This window comes from Bos mutus, chromosome 7 (assembly GCF_027580195.1).
Source record: "Bos mutus isolate GX-2022 chromosome 7, NWIPB_WYAK_1.1, whole genome shotgun sequence".
Classification (NCBI taxonomy): domain Eukaryota; kingdom Metazoa; phylum Chordata; class Mammalia; order Artiodactyla; family Bovidae; genus Bos; species Bos mutus.
Window position 1 is genome coordinate 83,619,764 of NC_091623.1, and position 18,015 is coordinate 83,637,778.

The window sequence follows — 18,015 nt, forward strand, 5'->3', positions numbered from 1 at the left end:
GGGGCCACGCCCGAGAGAGTTTCGGTACCACTGGACCAGAATGTGTGGGGCTTCTCTGATAGCTCAGTTGGTAAAGAATCCAGCTGTAATGCTGAAGACCCCAGTTCTATTCCTGGGTCGGGAAGATCCCCTGGAGAAGGGATAGGCTACCCACTCCAGTATTCTTGGGCTTCCCTTGTGGCTCAGCTGGTAAAGAATCCACCTGCAATGCAGGAAACCTGGGTTTGATCCCTGGGTTGGGAAGATCCCCTGGCGAAGGGATCTTAATACTCCAGTATTAAGAATTCCATGGACTGTATAGTCCATTAGGTCGTAAAGAGTTGGACAAGACTGAGCTAGTTGAAGTGGGGTTCAGTTCAGTTCAGTCGCTCAGTCGTGTCCGACTCTTTGCGACCCCATGAATTGCAGCACGCCAGGCCTCCCTGTCCACCAACTCCCGGAGTTCACCCAAACTCATGTCCATCGAGTCGGTGATGCCATTCAGCCATCTCATCCTCTGTCGTCCCCTTCTCCTCCTGCCCCCAATCCCTCCCAGCATCAGAGTCTTTTCCAATGAGTCAACTCTTCTAATGAGGTGGCCAAAATATTGGAGTTTCAGCTTCAGCATCTGCCCTTCCAATGAATATTCAGGACCGATTTCCTTTAGAATGGACTGGTCGGATCTCCTTGCACTCCAAGTGACTCTCAAGAGTCTTCTCCAACACCACAGTTCAAAAGCATCAATTCTTCAGTGCTCAGCTTTCTTCACAGTCCAACTCACATCCATACATGACCACTGGAAAAACCATAGCCTTGACTAGATGGACCTTTGTTGGCAAAGTAATTTCTCTGCTTTTGAATATGCTATCTAGGTTGGTCATAACTTTCCTTCCAAAGAGTAAGCATCTTTTAATTTCATGGCTGCAGTCACCATCTGCAGTGATTTTGGAGCCCCCCAAAATAAAATCTGACAGTTTCCACTGTTTCCCCATGTATTTCTCATGAAGTGACGGGACCAGATGCCATGATCTTAGTTTTCTGAATGTTGAGCTTTAAGCCAACTTTTTCACTCTCCTCTTTCACTTTCATCAAGAGGCTTTTGAGTTCCTCTTCACTTTCTGCCATAAGGGTGGTGTCATCTGCATGTTTGAGGTTATTGATATTTCTCCTGGCAGTCTTGATTCCAGCTTGTGCTTCTTCCAGCCCAGCATTTCTCATGATGTACTCTGCATATAAGTTAAATAATGAGGAAGGAAGCGACATCAGCCTCTTCGCGCAGGGCCTAGAAGCACAAAGGGTGGGCATCTGGTCCAATGCTGGCTTCTCTCACTGCCTAACAAAGCATCCTCCAAGCCAGTCTTCAACAGTACAGGTTAACAGTACATAAACCGTGAACTTCCAGATGTTCAAGCTGGATATAGAAAAGGCAGAGGAACTAGAGATCAAATTGCCAACGTCCGTTGGATCATCAAAAAAGCAAGTGACTTCCAGAAAAACATCTACTTCTGCTTTATTGACTACGCCAAAGCCTTTGTGTGGATTACAACAAACTGTGGAACATTCTTACAGAGATGGAAATACCAGACCACCTTACCTACCTCATGAGAAATCTGTATGCAGGTCAAGAAGTAACAGTTAGAATCAGTCATGGAACAACAGGCTGGTTCCAAATTGGGAAAGGAGTACGTCAAGGCTGTATATTGTCACACTGCTTATTTAACCTATATGCAGCAGAGTACATCATACTAAATGCCAAGCTGGATGAAGCACAAGCTGGGATCAAGATTGCCAGGAGAAATATCAATAACCTCAGATACACAGATGAAACCACCTTTATGGCAGAAAGCAAAGAACAAAAGAGCCTCTTGATGAAAGTGAAAGAGAAGAGTGAAAAAGTTGGCTTAAAACTCAACATTCAGAAAATGAAGATCATGACATCTGGTCCCATCAATTCATGGCAAATAGATGGAGGAAACAATGTAAACAGTGAGAGACTTTATTTTGGGGGCTCCAAAATCACTGCAGATGGTGACTGCAGCCATGAAATTAAAAGACACTTGCTCCTTCGAAGTAAAACTATGACCAACGTAGACAGCATATTAAAAAGCAGAGACATTACTTTGCTGACAAAGGTCCATCTAGTCAAAGCTATGGTTTTTCCAGTAGTCATGTGTGGATGTGAGAGTTGGACTATAAAGAAAGCTGAGCACCAAAGAATTGATGTTTTTGAACTGTGGTGTTGGAGAAGACTCCTGAGAGTCCCTTGGACTTCAAGGAGGTCAAACCAGTCAATCCTAAAGGAAATCAGTCCTTAATATTCATTGGAAGGGCAGATGCTGAAGCTGAAACTCCAATACTTTGGCCACCTGATGCAACAAACTGACTCACTGGAAAAGCCCCTGATGCTGAAAAAGATTGAAAGTAGGAGAAGGGGATGACAGAAGATGAGATGATAGGATGGCATCACTGACTTGATGGACATGAATTTGAGCAAGTGCCAGAAGTCGGTGATGGACAGGGAAGCCTGGTGTGCTGTAGTCCATGGGGTCACAAAGACTTGGACAGGACTGAGCGACTGAACTGGACTGAACAAGGCATTTGAGGCCAAGTTTTCTGCAAAATGGGGACATGACCTCCAACCCACGTGGCTGTCATGGGAACACACCAGGTGACGGGCACACAGGGAGCACTCAGTAAATGCCAGTTGTGCCAGTCCCACTGAGGTAACCAGGGGTGTAGCATTCGCATCTGGGCTCTCCCAAATCCACCTCATGGTTGCCTCTCCAGTCTCTAAAACCCCCTCCCCTTAGGAGGGGACTGATCTTTGGCTTCACCCCTCTTAAGTAGGGTGGGAAGACCTGCTCAGACCAGGGAGGTTTTTCTCTGTTTAAGCAACTTTATAGAAAGTAAGTTAGGGCTTCCCTGGTGGCTCAGTGGTAAAGAATCTGCCAGCAATGCAGGAGACCACCAGAAGTGCAAGAGACTCAGGTTCGATCCTTGGGTCAGGAAGATCCCCTGGAGAAGGAAATAGCAAGGAACTCCAGTATTCTTGCCTGGGAAATCCCATGGACAGAGGAGTTTGGTGGGCTACTGTCCTTGGGGTCTCAAAGAGTTGGAGAAGACTTAACGGCTAAACCACCACCACCACCTACCAGTGGTTAGGATTCCTTGTTCTCACTACCGAGGGTTTGGATTCAGTCCAAGGTGGGGAACTAAGATCCTACATCCCACAAGCTGCCCTGGCACAGTCAAAAAAAAAAAAAAAGCAATTTACATACCACAAGTAGTAGTATTAGTCACTCAGTCTATCAGACTCTGCGGTCCCATGGACTGTAGCCTACCAGGCTCCTCTGTCCACGGAATTCTCCAGGCAAGGATACTGGAGTGGGTTGCCATTTCCTATTCAAGGGGATCTTCTGGACCCAGGGATTGAACCCGGGTCTCCCTCATTGTGACCAGATTCTTTACCATCTGAGCCACCAGGGAAGCCTACAATACCATAAAGTCTGTTTAAAGTGTACAAGTCATTGTTTTGGGAATATATAGACAGTGGACGGTTCACATCAGCAGGATCACACACCCTGTGTTCTTTTATGTGCTGCTTCTCTCACTGAGCATTGTGTTCTTGAAGTTCATCTGCAGTTGTTGGGAGTGTCAGTGCTCCTCTCCTTTTCATGGCTGTGTGACGCTCCCGGGTGTGGAGAGACCACCCTGCATTTATTCATTCACCCACGTTAGTGGACATTCAGGCTGCTTCCGCATTTTGACTGCTGTGAATCATACTGCTGTGAACTTCCTAGCATAGTTGTTTGTGTGAATGTGTCTTTAGTTTTCTTGGGCATGTGCCTAGGAGTGGAATCGCTGAATTCTTCAGTAACTCCATGTTTGTCTGTGGAACTATTTCCCAAAGTGGCTGCCCCAAACTGGCATGATTTGGGCACTTACCATGTGTCAGGCCAGAAAACTACTTCTTTGGATCCTGGAGAGTATTTGGTGAGGTAGGTGCCAGGTTTAATGCTGTTGCACAAGTGTGGTCACTGAGGCTCTGAGAGGGAGGCCAGAATGGCTCTGGATTCACAGCCTGGAGCTAACTCTGGAAGCAGGGGCTGAACTGGGTGGGACTCTAGGGGCGTGGCTGGGACTGCACTCGGAGGGCAGCTGGCTGCTGCTCTTGCTTCCAGTGGGTCCAGCTTCAGCCCTTGACCTCATTCCCATTACTTTCCAGCTTGAGGCTGCCCAACCTGAGCCTAGTGGCTCAGCAGGTGCCCAGGGTCCCTGGGGAGGAGTATCTCTGGGGCTCCTGCAACAAACCAGGACTGACTCCATGGAGTTCAAGTGAAGCCTGTGGTCAAGGCACAACCAACCAGGACAGCCTCCACTTCCTTGTAGAAACTGCCTCCCAGCTCTGAAAATCAGAAGCAATGAGGAATGTGTCCCCACCCCATAGATGTGTGTGAGGACAGAGGAAGGACTCTCAATAGCTCCATCCATGCCCTCCCTACCCCAGCCCCACCCTCCCTGCACTTTGGGATCCTCCTTCAGTTCCAGAGAAGTGGAGAACCCACTTTCCAGATGGGGAAGTGGAAGCCTGGGGGAGTGAGAGCATTGTATCTCCAGTTCATGATTCCCTCAGCCTCCCAAGGACCTCAGAAAAACAGAGAAAAGTGCAATTATTGGAAGCCAGTAGACAGGCCATGTGGGTAGATCTGCAATTGTCATTTGTGGATAACACTTGTTAGTTCTCGGCCTTAAAGAGAAACTCATGCATAAGGGTGGCAAAGGTGGGACTTCCCTGGTGGTCCAGTGGTTAAGAGTCCGCTTTGCAGTGCAGGGGACACAGGTTCAATCCCTGGTCCGGGAAGATCACACATGCCATGGAGCAACTAACCCCATGTGCCACAACTACTGAAGCCTGAGCACCTAAAGCCTGTGCTCCACAGCAAGAGAAGCCACCACAACGAGAAGCCCACGCACTGCAACTAGAGAATGCCTGTGTGGAGCAATGAAGACCCAGTGCAGCCAAAATTAAATTAAAAAAGGATGGGAGAGCAGTAAGAGCAGGCCAGGACACTTCAGGGCACTCAGAGGCTTTGCCACAGCTGTCATTCAGGAGCCCACCAGCCCCCACCCCCCAGGACATGGGCTCTGGACTCCACTGACCCCGACCCTTTCTCCAGGGATAGACATGGTATGCATGGGACACCCCCACCCCCAACAGCAATCGCACCGTGGGGAAGAGAGTGGTGCTCTAAGGACCCCACAGACTTCCACCTTCTATTCAACCTTTATTTGCAAATTCTGCACAGTCAGAGGATGAGGTGCCCGAGAGGAGACTCTGGACCGTGTCGTCTGCTCCACCTCTCCCTCCCTCCACTCTGGGACAGGGAAGGGATATCGGGGTATCGGCCCCCCGCCTGGTTCCCGCCCCCCCAACCCACACCACCCAAACTATGCAATGAGACTTCTCTCTCTCTCTTTGACCTTGACTTGCCAAGTCCGGGGTGCAGGATCCCACGTGGCCACCCCTGGCCTGTGCCTCCGAGGCTGCCAGGACCTTCCCGGGGCAGGTTCCTATGGGGCGCCAGTCTGGACAGGAGGATGGGGGTGCCCACCAGGGCTTGAGCAAGGTGCATGCTGGCTGTCCTTGTCAGCTGGCTCTGGGTTCCAGCCTGCTGTGGGCTCTGGAGTGGCAACTGGAGTGGCCCCCTGTCCTAGGGGGTCCCATCCATGGCAGCAGGCAGCCCGTGAGGAGAACATGGCAGAGGAGGGGGTGTCCCAAATGCCATGGCCAGCAGGGACAGTACCACGGCCTGGGCTGGGCCATGGGGGTAGGGACAGGCAGTCGCCGTGGAGTGGGAATGGCCCTCAGCGGGGTGGAGGCCCGAGCAGGAGCCCTGCTGCTCGTCCAGCATGGACTGTGGAGGGCAGGCAGTGCAGTCCAGCGGGGAGCTGCCTCGGCAGGTGTAACAGGATGAGTGGCAGCTGGAGCAGACCCGCATGGCAGGCACAGCTGAGTGCCCGGGTCCAGCGGTCACCGCCTGCTGGGTGTGGTTGAAGTACCTTGGCGGGCAGTAGGCGAGGCAAAGGTGGCCCAGGATGTAGGCGGGGCTGTGGCACTCTGCATGAGGGACAGACACGTCCATGGGGCTGTGAGGCTGAGACCTGCCACCCCGGCCTGCCCGCCCCTCCACCCCAGGCCGCACACGCACACTGCCCCTGCTGCCACCTCCCTGCAAATGGGCCATGCCACGCCGGGCACTCACCCTGGCACAGCCCCTCTGTGTCCCTCTGCACACACGCGTTGCTGGTCACCTGGGGGCCCGAGGGCCGCGCTGTCATGTCCTCAGCCGTCCCGTAGAGCAGCAGCGTGTAGCGGTACAGCGTCCCTGGGCAGGGGTCGTGGTGGGTACGGGGCGGAGCGGGAGAGGCTGTCAGCAGCCTGGTCATGCCATTCCGGGCCCCCCGCCCTGCCACCCACATCCCATCCTGGACACAGACAGTGCAGAGTTGCCCAATACCCTCTGTGGGCTGGGAACCAGACACCTGGTGTATGCTGGTAAGTGAGCACCTACTGAGTGCCAGTTCCGCCTGCTCAGTCTCTCCCAGGAGACCAGTGGGAGCCCTGTAAGGTGGGGGGGGGGGCAGCTAAAGAGGCCCTGGGCTCCAGTCTGCAAGGTGGGTAGGGGTGGAGCCCCAGCCAGCACCCGGCCGGACCTCACCTGTGTTGAAATAGTAGCCCTTGTTCTCCAGGCCCAGGATCCACAAGCCCCGAGGGTCTTCGTCCCAGAAGTGGGTGGACATGAAGATCCAGTTGTTGTAGCCTTGGCTGCTGACGTCAAAGGGTCTGAGACAGACAGGTGAGAGGGGTTCATAACCAGAGTCCTGACCAGCATGGCCAATGTGGACAGGGCTGGGGTCCAGCCTGCCTGACCTGGGGGTGCTCAGGCTCCTCCCCATAGGGGCACCCAGGAAGGAGGGAGAGTTTGCACCTAGGGCTGGCCTCTGCCCCTGCACCTGATGGCCACGAGGGTGGAGCGGGTGCCCATGGGGCTGGTGAGGGAGATCTCCAGGTCCCCACGGCGGCTGTAGGACAGGGACAGCTGCACCTGCACGTGCTCCAGCGAACGGATGGAGTTGGCGTGGCCGGCGCAGGCCGACACATTCTTCCTCACGTGCATGACCGGCAGGATGGGGATGGGGGCCAGGGCCTCTCCTGCTGGCCTGCTGGTGGGGGGCCAGGCAGAGTTTGGGCTCAGATCCTGAAGCCTACCTTTTCCTTGTTCAGATGGGTAAACTGAGACCTCAGGGCAAGCCTCCCTGTGTCCACTCCCCAGGTAGCAATGGGAGGTGGAGGGAGAAGGCAGGTACAGAAGCAGGTGGAGGAGGGCTGGGGGAGGTGGCAGGTAGGGGGAGGGAGGGATAGGCAAGATGGCAGGAGGGAGAAGAGCTGTGGGGAGGTGGGCATAAGGGCTGAGTTGGATGCAGGCGTCCTGCGGGCAGAGGGGCGCGCTCACGTGCGGGTGTGCACGATATGAATGACACATTTCTTCTGGGGCTGCGTGGGCAGCCAGGAGCGAGCCAGGCCCACCAGCAGCGCAGCGTCCAGCAGCCCGTAGCCATAGTGGTGGCTCACTGCAGGGGGAGGGGCCGGCGGTCACGGCCCTGTGCTTGCGGCGGCCCCGCCCCCCGCCCGGCCCTGCCGCACCTCGGCGCCCAGCGCCGTTTGTCCTCCAGTCCTCCGCCTGCAGCTGCGCGGGCCTGGACGCCCGGACCACCAAATGCTGCATGTCCCTCCATGTCAAGAGCGGGCTGCGAGTGGGCGAGGGTGGGTGAGCCAGGGCCACGCTGTGGGGCGCAGGTGGCTGGTGGGACCCCACCGTCACCTACTTGGCCTCCAGAGCCAGAGCGATCATGCCCGCAGCCAGCGGGGCAGAGGCCGAGGTCCCCGTGTGCTTGTCCGTGCACTGGTGGTGCAGGTCTGTGGTGACCTGGGGGTCACAGACAAGGGTTTGGGACCAGTGCCCGTAGAAACCCCACCCTGCTTCAAAAGCCCCAAGGGCTTCAAGAAAGAGGCACCACAGAGCACAACAGCAGGGCTGGGGCACTGAGTAGACAGGAGGGTGCCTGAAGGGGTGCCAACCCATGGTCTGGGACCCCACTCTGTGTCAAGTGCCAACGGGGCAGCCCTGGGAGGAGGCCAGTTGGGGGACAGGAGGGAAGGTGAGAGACAGGCGGCTGGGTGGGGCAGGCAGAGGCAGGAGGCCTTGGGAGTCTGGCCGTGGGAGGGTGCAGGGGGCGGGGGAGCACTCACGATCTGGGGGTCCGTGGCTACACCGCTGCTGTAGGTGGTGGTGAGTGTGGAGGCGCAGGCCTCACTGTACCAGGGCACATGGCCCTGCTGGGTGGTGCTGCCCACTGAGAGCGTGTGGATGCTGTTGGTGTAGCCGTCGCAGTTACAGTTGTCATAGTGCAGGCCGCCATTGCCTGATGCCCAGATGAAAAGGGTGCCCAGCCCGCCTCGGCCCTGCAGGAGGGACCAGCACAGAAGTGGGAGTTGGGGTGGGGCGGGAGCCTCACATGTAGGCCCCAGACCCGCCATGACTTGTACCCACTCACCTTGGTCACTCCACGCCTGAAGGCTTCTCGGGTGAGGATGCCTGGGCCGTCCACCGTGCGGCCATCATCCTCGGGGCCCCAGCTGGCGCTGTAGATGTGGATGTGCTGTGGCTGCAGGCTCAGCGACTGGGCCTCAATCACGTCGGTGATGGTGCCATCCAGCATGCGCACACCTGCATGGGCAGCAGCTGCAGCCTCGCTGGACACCCTGCCTGTGCCCCGTGCTCTCCCCGCCTGGGGGTGAAGGCGTCAACGATGGGGGGTGCTCAGTTCTCCTCCACCCTGGGCCTGGCACCCTGGCACCACCGTTCAGCAGCAAGGGCGTGAGGCTGGGAGGCTCCCCACCCCTAGTCTGAGTACCTCCAATGCGGGTGTTGTAGGCGACGCCCGCACCACAGAACCTGTTGTTTGCCATTGCCGCCACTTCCCCGGCACAGCGGGTCCCGTGCCTGGCACCAGGGCAGAGACAGGAGCCCATCACATCCTCCTGGCTCCTCGTAGGGAACCAGGGGCTGCCCCCACACCCCTGGGGATGCCAGGCTTACCGGTTCTCATCACTGGGTGTGTATCGAGGCTGGGGGTCTGGGTCGTAGTCATTGAAGTCATAGCTGGCCAGGGGATCCTGGGGGAGGTAGGTGGAGACATGAGGGGGCTGCCACCAGCTGGAAGACCTGAGGCAGCCCCCACCCCATCCCTGCAGGCTCACGTAGTTGGCCCAGAGGTCTGGGTGGTCTTTCTCGATGCCGTCATCCAGGACAGAGACCACGACACCCTGGCCCGACAGCCCCTGGCTCCAGACCTGCAGGATGTTCAGGTCTGACTGCATCTCATTGTTCTGTGCAAGGCGGGGGCCAGGGTCAGGAGGGCTCTGAGATGGCCAGGCCCCGCTGCCCGGCCCAGCCAGCTCACCATGTACCACTGCTTGGAGAACCAGGGGTCTGTGGGCACCACCAGGGAGCGCTTCACCCGCCTCTGCACTGTCTGCTGTTGGAACCACTGCACCTGGTGGTGGGTGGGGGGCAGAGGAGACCACACTGTGAGAGGGGCTGGACCTGCGAGCAGCCTGCCCAACTCCCACCTTCCTGTCCTCACACCAGGATGCTTTAGAGGGCCCTGCCTCTTAGCGCTTCTGCAGATTCTTGGCCAAGAGGCCAAAATCTGATTCCAGGGTCTGGGCGGGCCTCTTACTGGGTCTGCCGGGGTGGGGGGACAGACGTGTGTGGGGGCTGAGGGTTAGGAGGCTGTGTATCTGGGCTGTCACCTACTTGTCCAGGGACCCATGTGATACAGGATGGAGCCAGGGACCCTGTATTTGCTGGGGCTGCTCTAGGAGGTTCCCATGTGCCTGAGGCTCTGCCTTGGGAGGACGCTGAAATCCTCAGAGCACCCATCCCCAAGGGACCCCCACACATGTGGTAGCTGCTGCCCAGGGCCACTGTGGCTCACTCTGCCTCTGTCCACATTCTAGAATCCCTCTCCCCAAGACACGTCCATCTCCCCTTGCAGCGTCCACTTCTCTCGACCACACTCTTCCAGGTGCAGGACACACCTGTATGGCCATACCCACCTCCTGCCTGGTCATCTAGCTGCCCCATCCCCGCCACCTCTCTGCAACTCATTCTAGGCATTCTGCAGCATCACTGTCTATGAGCCCTCCTGCCCCACCCTCTCTGAAGCCCAAGAGGCCCCCTGCCTGTCTGGCCCCCACCAGCCTTCCTCTGCTGCAACCACAGTGGCTGCTGCACCCAGGGCCTTTGCACATGCCCTTCTGCCTGCCTCGGGCCACTCTTCTTCAGACCTTTACCCTTTCCCCCTTTTCCTTGTTCTACTCCCAACCTCTGCCCAAACTGGCTCATGTTCCCCCTCCCACCTCTATCTCAGCAATCAGGTCCATCTTCTGCCCATTTGCTTAGCTCCAGACATGGAAGCTGCCCCTGAATTTTTCTCTGCCCCCCACACCCAACCCATCAGCCAGACCTGGCCTCTATCAAGACCACATCTCCAACCAGCCTCTTCTCTTGGTACCAGTGCTCCTGGCGGGTTTCAGGCTGACTCTTGTGAATCAGTCCCCTAGGCCGGCCTCTTTATACCTGGGGACCTTGATCTTTCTGGGTGAGATGCAGGAGAGAAGGGGGGTGACAAGAAATGCTGACAGGGCACCAGGCCCTGGGATGAGTGCTGCACTCACACGTTATCTGTTGCTCTCCACAGATCTTCCCCATCTGGCTCCCCACTGTAGACTAGGGAGCCAAATCGATACCAAGACTCAGAGAGAGCTGGTGACTTGCCCAAGGTCACACAGCCACTCATTACAATTACAAGGATAATAGGAGGTGGCAGAAAACTTTGAGGGAAGGCCAGGCTCACCTTAGGGTCTTTCTTTAGGCGCAGGCGGTGGCCCCAGTGCGGGGTCAGGGACTGCTGGACCACGCCCCGGTGCCGCAGATGGAAATACTGCCCGTCAGGGAAAATCTGGGAATGAAGGGGAGCATGGCTGAGACCTGGTTCCCCTGATGGAGCTCTTCTCAGGCCGGGGCCAGTCCCCTTCTTACATCTTCCCCCAACCAGGTGGCCTCTGGGGGCCCCAGAATCTGAAGTTAGACAAGGCAGGGGTGAGCTGGGGGTCCTTGATATATGGGGAACAAGGGGCCCCCCTCCCATCTGCAGAGATCTGGGTCCCCTTCTTACATCTTCCCGCCTCCTCCCGTCAATCTGGGTCCCGCCCACCTGCCCAAAGTTGACGAAGCCGAATTTGCGCGCCAGGCGATCGACCTCCTGGTAACCCTGGGACACCCGCACTGCCCAGCTGCTGACATAGATGGGGACCCGGGCCGAGGCCCACCCCACAGCCATGGGGCCAACGAGCGCCAGGCCCAGGGCCAAGGTCAGGCGCAGACAGAGCGCAGTACGGGCGGGCCGCATGGCGGCGGGGGCGGGGCCGGGGCGGGGCCTCAGAAAGCCCCTCCTCCTGGCCAAACCGCCAAGACGGCCCAAGCGCCCGCCCAGCCCCCGGCGCCATAGCAACCCCTGAAAAGCTTCAACTCCCAGGGAGCCTTGCGGCTCCCCCACTGGAAGGGCGCAAAGCTCTAATAGAAGTGTGGGGGAAACACATGCTCAGACCGGTCTTCTGTAGACTCAAACCCTCTGGAGCTTCAGTCTCCCCATTTGTACAAAGACCCGCAATTCTTCTGACCTAGAGGAGCGAGTTCACTGTTGCTATAATTGACCCCGCCCCATATTGGCCCCGCCCACTTCATATACACCCCTACCCCTAGAATAAGCCTTGCCTCCTTCCTAATCCAACCAGAATTGCGCTTTTGAATAAACCCCGCCTCCTATATTTAGCCCCGTGTTCTTGGGCTCCAAAATCAGTGCAGATGGTGACTGCAATCATGAAATTAAAAGACGCTTCCTCCTTGGAAGAAAAGCTATGACCAACCTAGACAGCATATTAAAAAAGAGACATTACTTTGCTGACAAAGGTCCATCTAGTCAAAGCTATGGTTTTTCCAGTAGTCATGTGTGGATGTGAGAGTTGGACTATAAAGAAAGCTGAGCGCCAAAGAATTGATGCTTTTGAACTGTGGTGTTGGAGAAGACTCCCTTAGACTTCAAGGAGATCAAACCAGTCAATCCTAAAGGAAATCAGACCTGAGTATTCATTGAAAGGACTGATGTTGAAGCTGAAACTCCAATACTTTGGCCACCTGATGCAAAGAACTGGCTTATTGGAAAAGACCCTGATGCTGGAAAAGATTGAAGGCAGGAGAAGGGCATGACAGAGGATGAGATGGTTGGATGGCATCACCGACTCGATGGACATGAGTTTGAGTAAGCTCCGGGAGTTGGTGATGGACAAGGAGGCCTGGCGTGCTGCAGTCCATGGGGTCGCAGAGTCGGACACGACTGAGCGACTGAACTGAACTGAAGCACCGCTTTTCCGATTCTGTCCCTCCTCCTTTATGTTCGGCCCCACTTCCCCTCTGTTTTCCCTAATAAATATCTTCTTGTTTCTCCAGTCAGCTCTGAACTTTCTCCAGCCCCGCCCACCAGCTCCGCCTCCCCAGCACTCTTCTCTCCGCCCCAGCTCCACCCACAACCGCTCAGCCAATAATCCCCCGGCCATGACCCCGCCCCTCCAATCAGCTACGTCCCCCTCCCGCTCAGCCAATCGGTGTCCTCAGTCACCGTGCCCCGCCCCCTTCCTCCAAAGTCGCGGCTGCGGCTGCCGCGGCCCTCCAGAGGGCAATGCGGCGGAGGAGACGGGGCAGGCCCCACCTCCTTTGTCCGCCCTGCCCTCCCATTGGCCAGAGCGGAGGGCAGGAGGCGGAAACCAGCCCGGGGGCGGAGACCCGTCCGGGAGTTGAGCGGTGCGGTTCGCGCCGAAGGAAGGCGGCGCGCAAGCAGTCTAGCCGGTGCGCGGGGAGACGGTCGAGTTCAAGCTGCCAGTCCCGGGCGCCCAAGTGCCATGGACGGCCTGCGCCAGCGCTTCGAGCGCTTTCTGGAACAGAGGAATTTGGCCACCGAAGCGCTAGGGGCACTCGAAGCCAAGACAGGTGTCGACAAGCGGTACTTGGCCACGGGTGAGCCGTCGAGGGCAGCGCTTGGGAGTGCCGCCCATTTTGCCGACAGGCACAGTGAAGCCCTGGGCTATCGGGGCCTCGGACCTCTCCCTTCCTGCCGCCCCTGCTGCGGGTTCCAACTCAGGCGGCGGGGCGCTCCCACAGACCAGCGAGGAGACCGAGATCCTGGGGAGGGGTCGTGGACCAGGACCTTGGTTCTGGCCGCAGTCTCTTCTCGACCCCGCCGTGCGACCTCAGTCGAGGACCAACCCCCTCTTGGCCCTGCAGCCGTCCTTTGCCCCCTCCTCCCTCCTGGCCCTGGGTGCCCTCCAGGCAGAAGTCCGGTTCTTCCGGTTGTTCTTCTGGTCCCGGGGGAGGAGAGGGCAGGTAGGTAGCAATGCCCTGCCAGTCTCGCCACCCTCTTCCCAGATGGACTGTAGCCTGGAAGCAAGTGTAGAGATCTTCCCGTTTTCCCAGGGGATGCTCCAGACCAGGAGGGGAAGCGTCACTCCCACCTCCCCTCCCGAGGTTTTCCTGCTAGAATCACCCCACCCCAAGCTCTACCCCTTGGCCTGCCCTCTCACTCTGCCCTACCCTGAGCTGGATTGTTTGACTGCTGCGGTGGGCTTGCAGAAACGTTGGCTGGGGCCCATGGAGAGGGTCCAGTCACCCCTGATTGTCACTTCCATTCCAGTCCCTCCCCTGCCTTTCCTCCTCAGTGACCTTGGGTGGCCTCTGCCATTCTCTGAAACTGTCCAGTCCCTTTAAGTACCGCCCCTATTTTTTGGTGCTTCTGACCCAACCCCCTTCTGCCACCTCTTCCAAGAAGCCCGCCTAGAATGAGTCTCGGGACAGTTAGTTCGGACACTGGGGTGCGGCTCTGGGTGAGGACGTGCCAATGTGTTTTAAGAACCTGTGTACAGATCCCGAGAGTCTGCTTTCCTCCTGTTTCCGCATCAGCTGGGGGATTGTAATGCCAGGCAGCCCAAGGAAGAATCCAAACCTGTCCCTCCAGGTTGCTGGTGCCCAACCCGTGTCCGGTCAGCCAGGGACCTCCCCTGGGAGCAAGCCCTTTATCCCCTGCCTGGCTTTCCACATCCCTGTCACCAGTGGGTGGGGAATTTAGGTCATAGAGCACTGGGGAGGGGCCCGTTGGGAGAGGCCTGCTGAGGAGTCTGGGGGTCACAGGGCAGAAAAACGGCCCAGAGCAGTAGGGGCTGCATGGGAGGCTGCCCCTGCAATCTGCCCTGTCTGGAGCACCCCCCCACTCCATCTGCTGCTGATCTCGGGGATCACCCCCGCCCATGCCCCAGGTCATCTTCCTGTTGCTGAGGCTGCAGAAATCCGGATTGAGGGAAGGGGGGCCCTGGGAGAGCTACTGCTCCCCAACTAGCAATCTCCAGGGAAGGAGTGCCACTCCCCAACCCCCTTTCCCAGATGTAGAAACCCTCAGGCCCCACTTGCCTGAGATTGTCTAAACCCTCCTCCCCTCCCAGCTACCAGAGGAGGAAACCCAGAGGAAGCAGTGAGCAGGCTGCCTCGGGCCAGCCAGGGATTCCTCCATTCCTCTCCTGACGCCAGACCCCAGGGATAAAGGCTAACACAGGTGGGGGGGGAGGGGGAAGGGAACTCTGCCCTCTGGTCCACTGGTGGCCTCTGTTTCTCTCTGCAGATAACAGCCTGGAGGTGGGGGAGGGGTTGTAAGTGCTCCCAGAAATCAGAGGCTCCCCAAGTGACCTAGTGTGAGCCTCACCCCCACCGCCCCACCCTCCGCCCGCCAGCTTCTGTTTCATCCTGGCTGTTGAATGAGATAGAACAGGGGGAGGGTAGAGCCCTGCATACAAGAGCTTAATAAATGCAACAGCAACCATTCTGATTTCAGAGTGGCTAACACTTGTGGTTCCCACCCCCCGCCCCGCTATGTCCTCTGAACCCTCATTGCTCGGAGTGTGTTTGGACCACCATAGGGGCTCACTGTGTAGGGAGGGGTCCCCTCTTCTATCTTATTTAGTTACCCCCACACCAACCCTCAGAAACTGGGCCACTACTGCCCCATTGACAGATGGGGAAACTGAGGCTCCAAGCAAGAGACACTCACTAGGGGTCTCATAGTGGGTGAGAGTTCTCCATCTGAGGGACTCTGAATGATGCTTTGCATCCTGCCACGAAGACAAAGGCTCTCATGGGGGGGGGGTCCTGTTGCCCCCCAGGGACACTGGACAGTATCTGGGGACATCGGGTGGTCACGACTCGGGGTGCTCCTACCATCAAGCAGCGGGGGCAAGGATGCTTCTCCCAGCCCCACAGTGCCCAAGATCCCCCAGGAGTCAGCAGTAGCAAGGGGAAGAGACCCTTGACTAAGATCAAAGTTACAAACTCTGTTGCCTTTCTCCGCTCTCCAGGAATCAAGTATTAACAACAAAATGGCCTCATTTTCAGGTTCTTCTCCCATTGTTATTTTTGTTTAATTGCTTAGTCGTGTCTCAGTCTTTGTGACCCCATGGACTGTAGCCCACCATGCTGCTCTGTCCATGGGATTTCCCAAGCAAGAATACTGGAGTGGGTTCCTATTGACCCAAGGATCAAACCCATGTCTCTTACATATGCATTGTCAGGTGGGTTCTTTATCACCTGCGCCACCTGGGAAGCCTCTTCTCCCACTGAGAGTAGAAAGTGTTAGTCGCTTAGTCCTGTCTAACTCTGCAACCCCCTGGACTGTAACCCACCAGGCTCCTCTATCCATAGAATTCCTTGGTGACTCAGGATAAAGAATCTGTCTTCTCCCATGACTTCTATTCAAATTCTAGCCCCTTCGGCTCAGCCACTCCTATAGGGCCTGGAGTGAGATAGTTACAATTGCAGAGATCCCATATTCATTCAATAAACACTGGGCAGGTACTTGGTACAGACCAATCCTGAGGTGCCCACCTGCCCTTGGCGAGCTGGCAGTCCTGTGGGGGAGATGGACATATTAGGGTATTACAGACACAAGAGTCAGGGTTCAGAGCCATGATGGGGGTACCCAGGTGCTACAGGGGCTGTGAGGCTTCTAGGAGGAGAGATGGTGCAGGGTGCATGGGCCAGGCCCAGGGGACGCTGGGGTCAAGGCTCAGCAGGCGAAGCCCACGCCTACCGCCTTCTGTCTGCAGGAGCCGCCACTCTGCTAAGCCTGTATCTTCTGTTCGGGTACGGGGCTCCTCTGCTGTGCAGTCTCATCGGCTTTGCATACCCCGCATATGCTTCGTGAGTGCCTGCTGGGGCAGGGCTGGGGGCGGGGTGTGGCGCGCCGAGGCACTCTCTGGGCAGCCTCTGACCCTGCCATGCCTCTCCCAGGATCAAAGCTATCGAGAGCCCAAGCAAAGAGGACGACACTGTGTGGCTCACATACTGGGTGGTGTACGGCCTGTTCGGGCTAGCCGAATTCTTCAGCGATCTACTCCTGTCCTGGTTCCCTTTCTACTACGCGGGCAAGGTTGGTACCACCCGGGAAACACCACTCTATCTTGGGAGCGGGTACCCAAAGGGGTGTCTGATGGGGGAAGCCAGGTCCATCACTAAGAGTGTCTGATGGGGGAGGCCAGGCCCATCCCTAAGGGTGTCTGATGGAGGAGGCCCAGTGTGACTCCTGACCTCTGCCTATAGTGCGCCTTCCTGTTGTTCTGCATGGCTCCCGGCCCCTGGAACGGAGCTCATATGCTGTACCATCGCATCATACGTCCTCTGTTTCTAAAGCATCACGAGGCCGTGGACAGCATCGTGAGCGACATCAGCGGGCGGGCCCTGGACGTGGCAGCCGGAATGACGAAGGACGGTGCGTGCATGCAGGGCGAGTGGTGTCCATATGTCTGATCTCAGTCTCCTGGCTTCCCCCGCCCCACTCAACTTCACTCCTGCCTCCTGTCCTCCTGACTCTGACTGGCCTCCATCTGGCATCCCTGCTGCCTCTGACGAGCACTCCTCCTCCCCATCTCACTGTCCGCCTCTCTCTCCCATGCTCTCGGGAACCAGTCCTGCAGGCCTTGGCCCGCAGCCGGGCTCTCATCACCCCGGCAGCCACAGCAGTGGGCCCCTCACTGCCCTCGGAGTCGACTGTATGTAAGCACCCACCCCTGGAAGGGGGGCGTCCTAGACGTGTGTGAGTGCACATGCATGTGTGTGAGTGCCTGCACCTGCCTCTATCCCAGCCAGGGCTGGCTGCCGGTCCCTCAGGTGGGCCGCATGCTGGTCGTCAGTGGCCTGAGCTCAGGTATTACTGACTGAGCATGGCCTCCGGGCCCTTGGGCTCTCAGCATAGGCAGACCCACCTCACTTACCCCTGGCGTGCTCTCTCCACAGCAGGGAAAGTAAGCGTGAACCAGCTTCAGAAGGCCAAGTAAAGCCCCCAGCCAGCCCGAACGCAGACACACCGGACCGTGAGACAGAGGATGTGCCACAGCACAAGTCGTCTGCGCAGTCCTCCACTGACTCACCAGCAGAGCCCACCACCAGCCCCTCGATCCCTGCCAAGTCCGTCCTCAGGAGTTCTACCAGCCTGGGCCAAGCCCAGCCTCAGGCCGTGGCTGCCACCACGGCTGCCAGCACGCAGCTGCCTGGCAAGCCCCGGGGTGGGCTCCGATCTCGAGCCAACTCTTCCAGCCAGCCCCAGGCCCCCGGGCAGCAGCGTGCCCGGCCCTCTACCACTTCCTCAGGCCCTTCCCAGGGGCCCTCGGGCCCCACACATCGGCCCAGCACCACCTCCAGCCAGGGCCCCGCCCTCGGGCAGTCTCCCAGTGGCACCACCACCCCCACGCAGCCCCCCAACAATACGCCCAATGGGCTGGATGCCTCCGCCCCCAAGTCCAGCAGACGGCACCAGAAA

At 57.5% G+C, this 18,015-nt stretch overlaps 2 protein-coding genes across 11 annotated transcripts; one reads left to right on the forward strand and one right to left on the reverse strand.

Annotated features, from left to right (window-relative positions):
• Positions 1 to 5,388: 5,388 nt before the first annotated feature.
• PCSK4 (proprotein convertase subtilisin/kexin type 4) lies at positions 5,389 to 11,525 on the reverse strand. 10 transcript variants are annotated; one of them, XM_070374863.1, is made up of 15 exons: positions 11,284 to 11,525; positions 10,963 to 11,067; positions 9,505 to 9,597; positions 9,302 to 9,394; positions 9,141 to 9,217; positions 8,956 to 9,044; positions 8,596 to 8,768; positions 8,291 to 8,503; positions 7,867 to 7,967; positions 7,685 to 7,788; positions 7,494 to 7,611; positions 6,994 to 7,203; positions 6,699 to 6,823; positions 6,243 to 6,365; positions 5,389 to 6,097 (listed from the first exon to the last, which is right to left on the reverse strand). In XM_070374863.1, the coding sequence occupies exons 1-15, from the start codon at positions 11,515 to 11,517 to the stop codon at positions 5,691 to 5,693; spliced, it is 2,265 nt and encodes a 754-aa protein (XP_070230964.1). In that variant the 5' UTR covers positions 11,518 to 11,525; the 3' UTR covers positions 5,389 to 5,690. The 10 variants fall into 10 exon arrangements, with proteins under 10 accessions (XP_070230964.1, XP_070230962.1, XP_070230967.1 ...); XM_070374861.1 differs by having other exon boundaries at positions 9,302 to 9,430; XM_070374865.1 differs by having other exon boundaries at positions 5,390 to 6,097; positions 6,994 to 7,200; positions 9,302 to 9,430; positions 11,323 to 11,525.
• Positions 11,526 to 12,929: 1,404 nt separating this feature from the next.
• On the forward strand, positions 12,930 to 17,666 carry REEP6 (receptor accessory protein 6). Its single transcript, XM_005890446.2, has 5 exons — positions 12,930 to 13,178; positions 16,307 to 16,400; positions 16,491 to 16,629; positions 16,800 to 16,968; positions 17,493 to 17,666. The coding sequence occupies exons 1-5, from the start codon at positions 13,064 to 13,066 to the stop codon at positions 17,531 to 17,533; spliced, it is 558 nt and encodes a 185-aa protein (XP_005890508.1). The 5' UTR covers positions 12,930 to 13,063; the 3' UTR covers positions 17,534 to 17,666.
• The last annotated feature ends 349 nt before the right edge of the window (positions 17,667 to 18,015 follow it).

Excerpts from the sequence above, each read along its gene's own strand:
- PCSK4 (XM_070374861.1), bottom strand. The coding sequence starts at position 11,517 with ATGCGGCCCGCCCGTACTGCGCTCTGTCTGCGCCTGACCTTGGCCCTG. Across the intron at positions 9,218-9,301 it reads CAGACCTCTGGGCCAACTAC|GATCCCCTGGCCAGCTATGA; the intron begins GTGAGCCTGCAG and ends TACCTCCCCCAG. Across the intron at positions 6,824-6,993 it reads TCCACCCTCGTGGCCATCAG|ACCCTTTGACGTCAGCAGCC; the intron begins GTGCAGGGGCAG and ends TGTCTGTCTCAG.
- REEP6 (XM_005890446.2), top strand. The coding sequence starts at position 13,064 with ATGGACGGCCTGCGCCAGCGCTTCGAGCGCTTTCTGGAACAGAGGAAT. Across the intron at positions 16,401-16,490 it reads GCATACCCCGCATATGCTTC|GATCAAAGCTATCGAGAGCC; the intron begins GTGAGTGCCTGC and ends TGCCTCTCCCAG. Across the intron at positions 16,630-16,799 it reads CTTTCTACTACGCGGGCAAG|TGCGCCTTCCTGTTGTTCTG; the intron begins GTTGGTACCACC and ends CTCTGCCTATAG.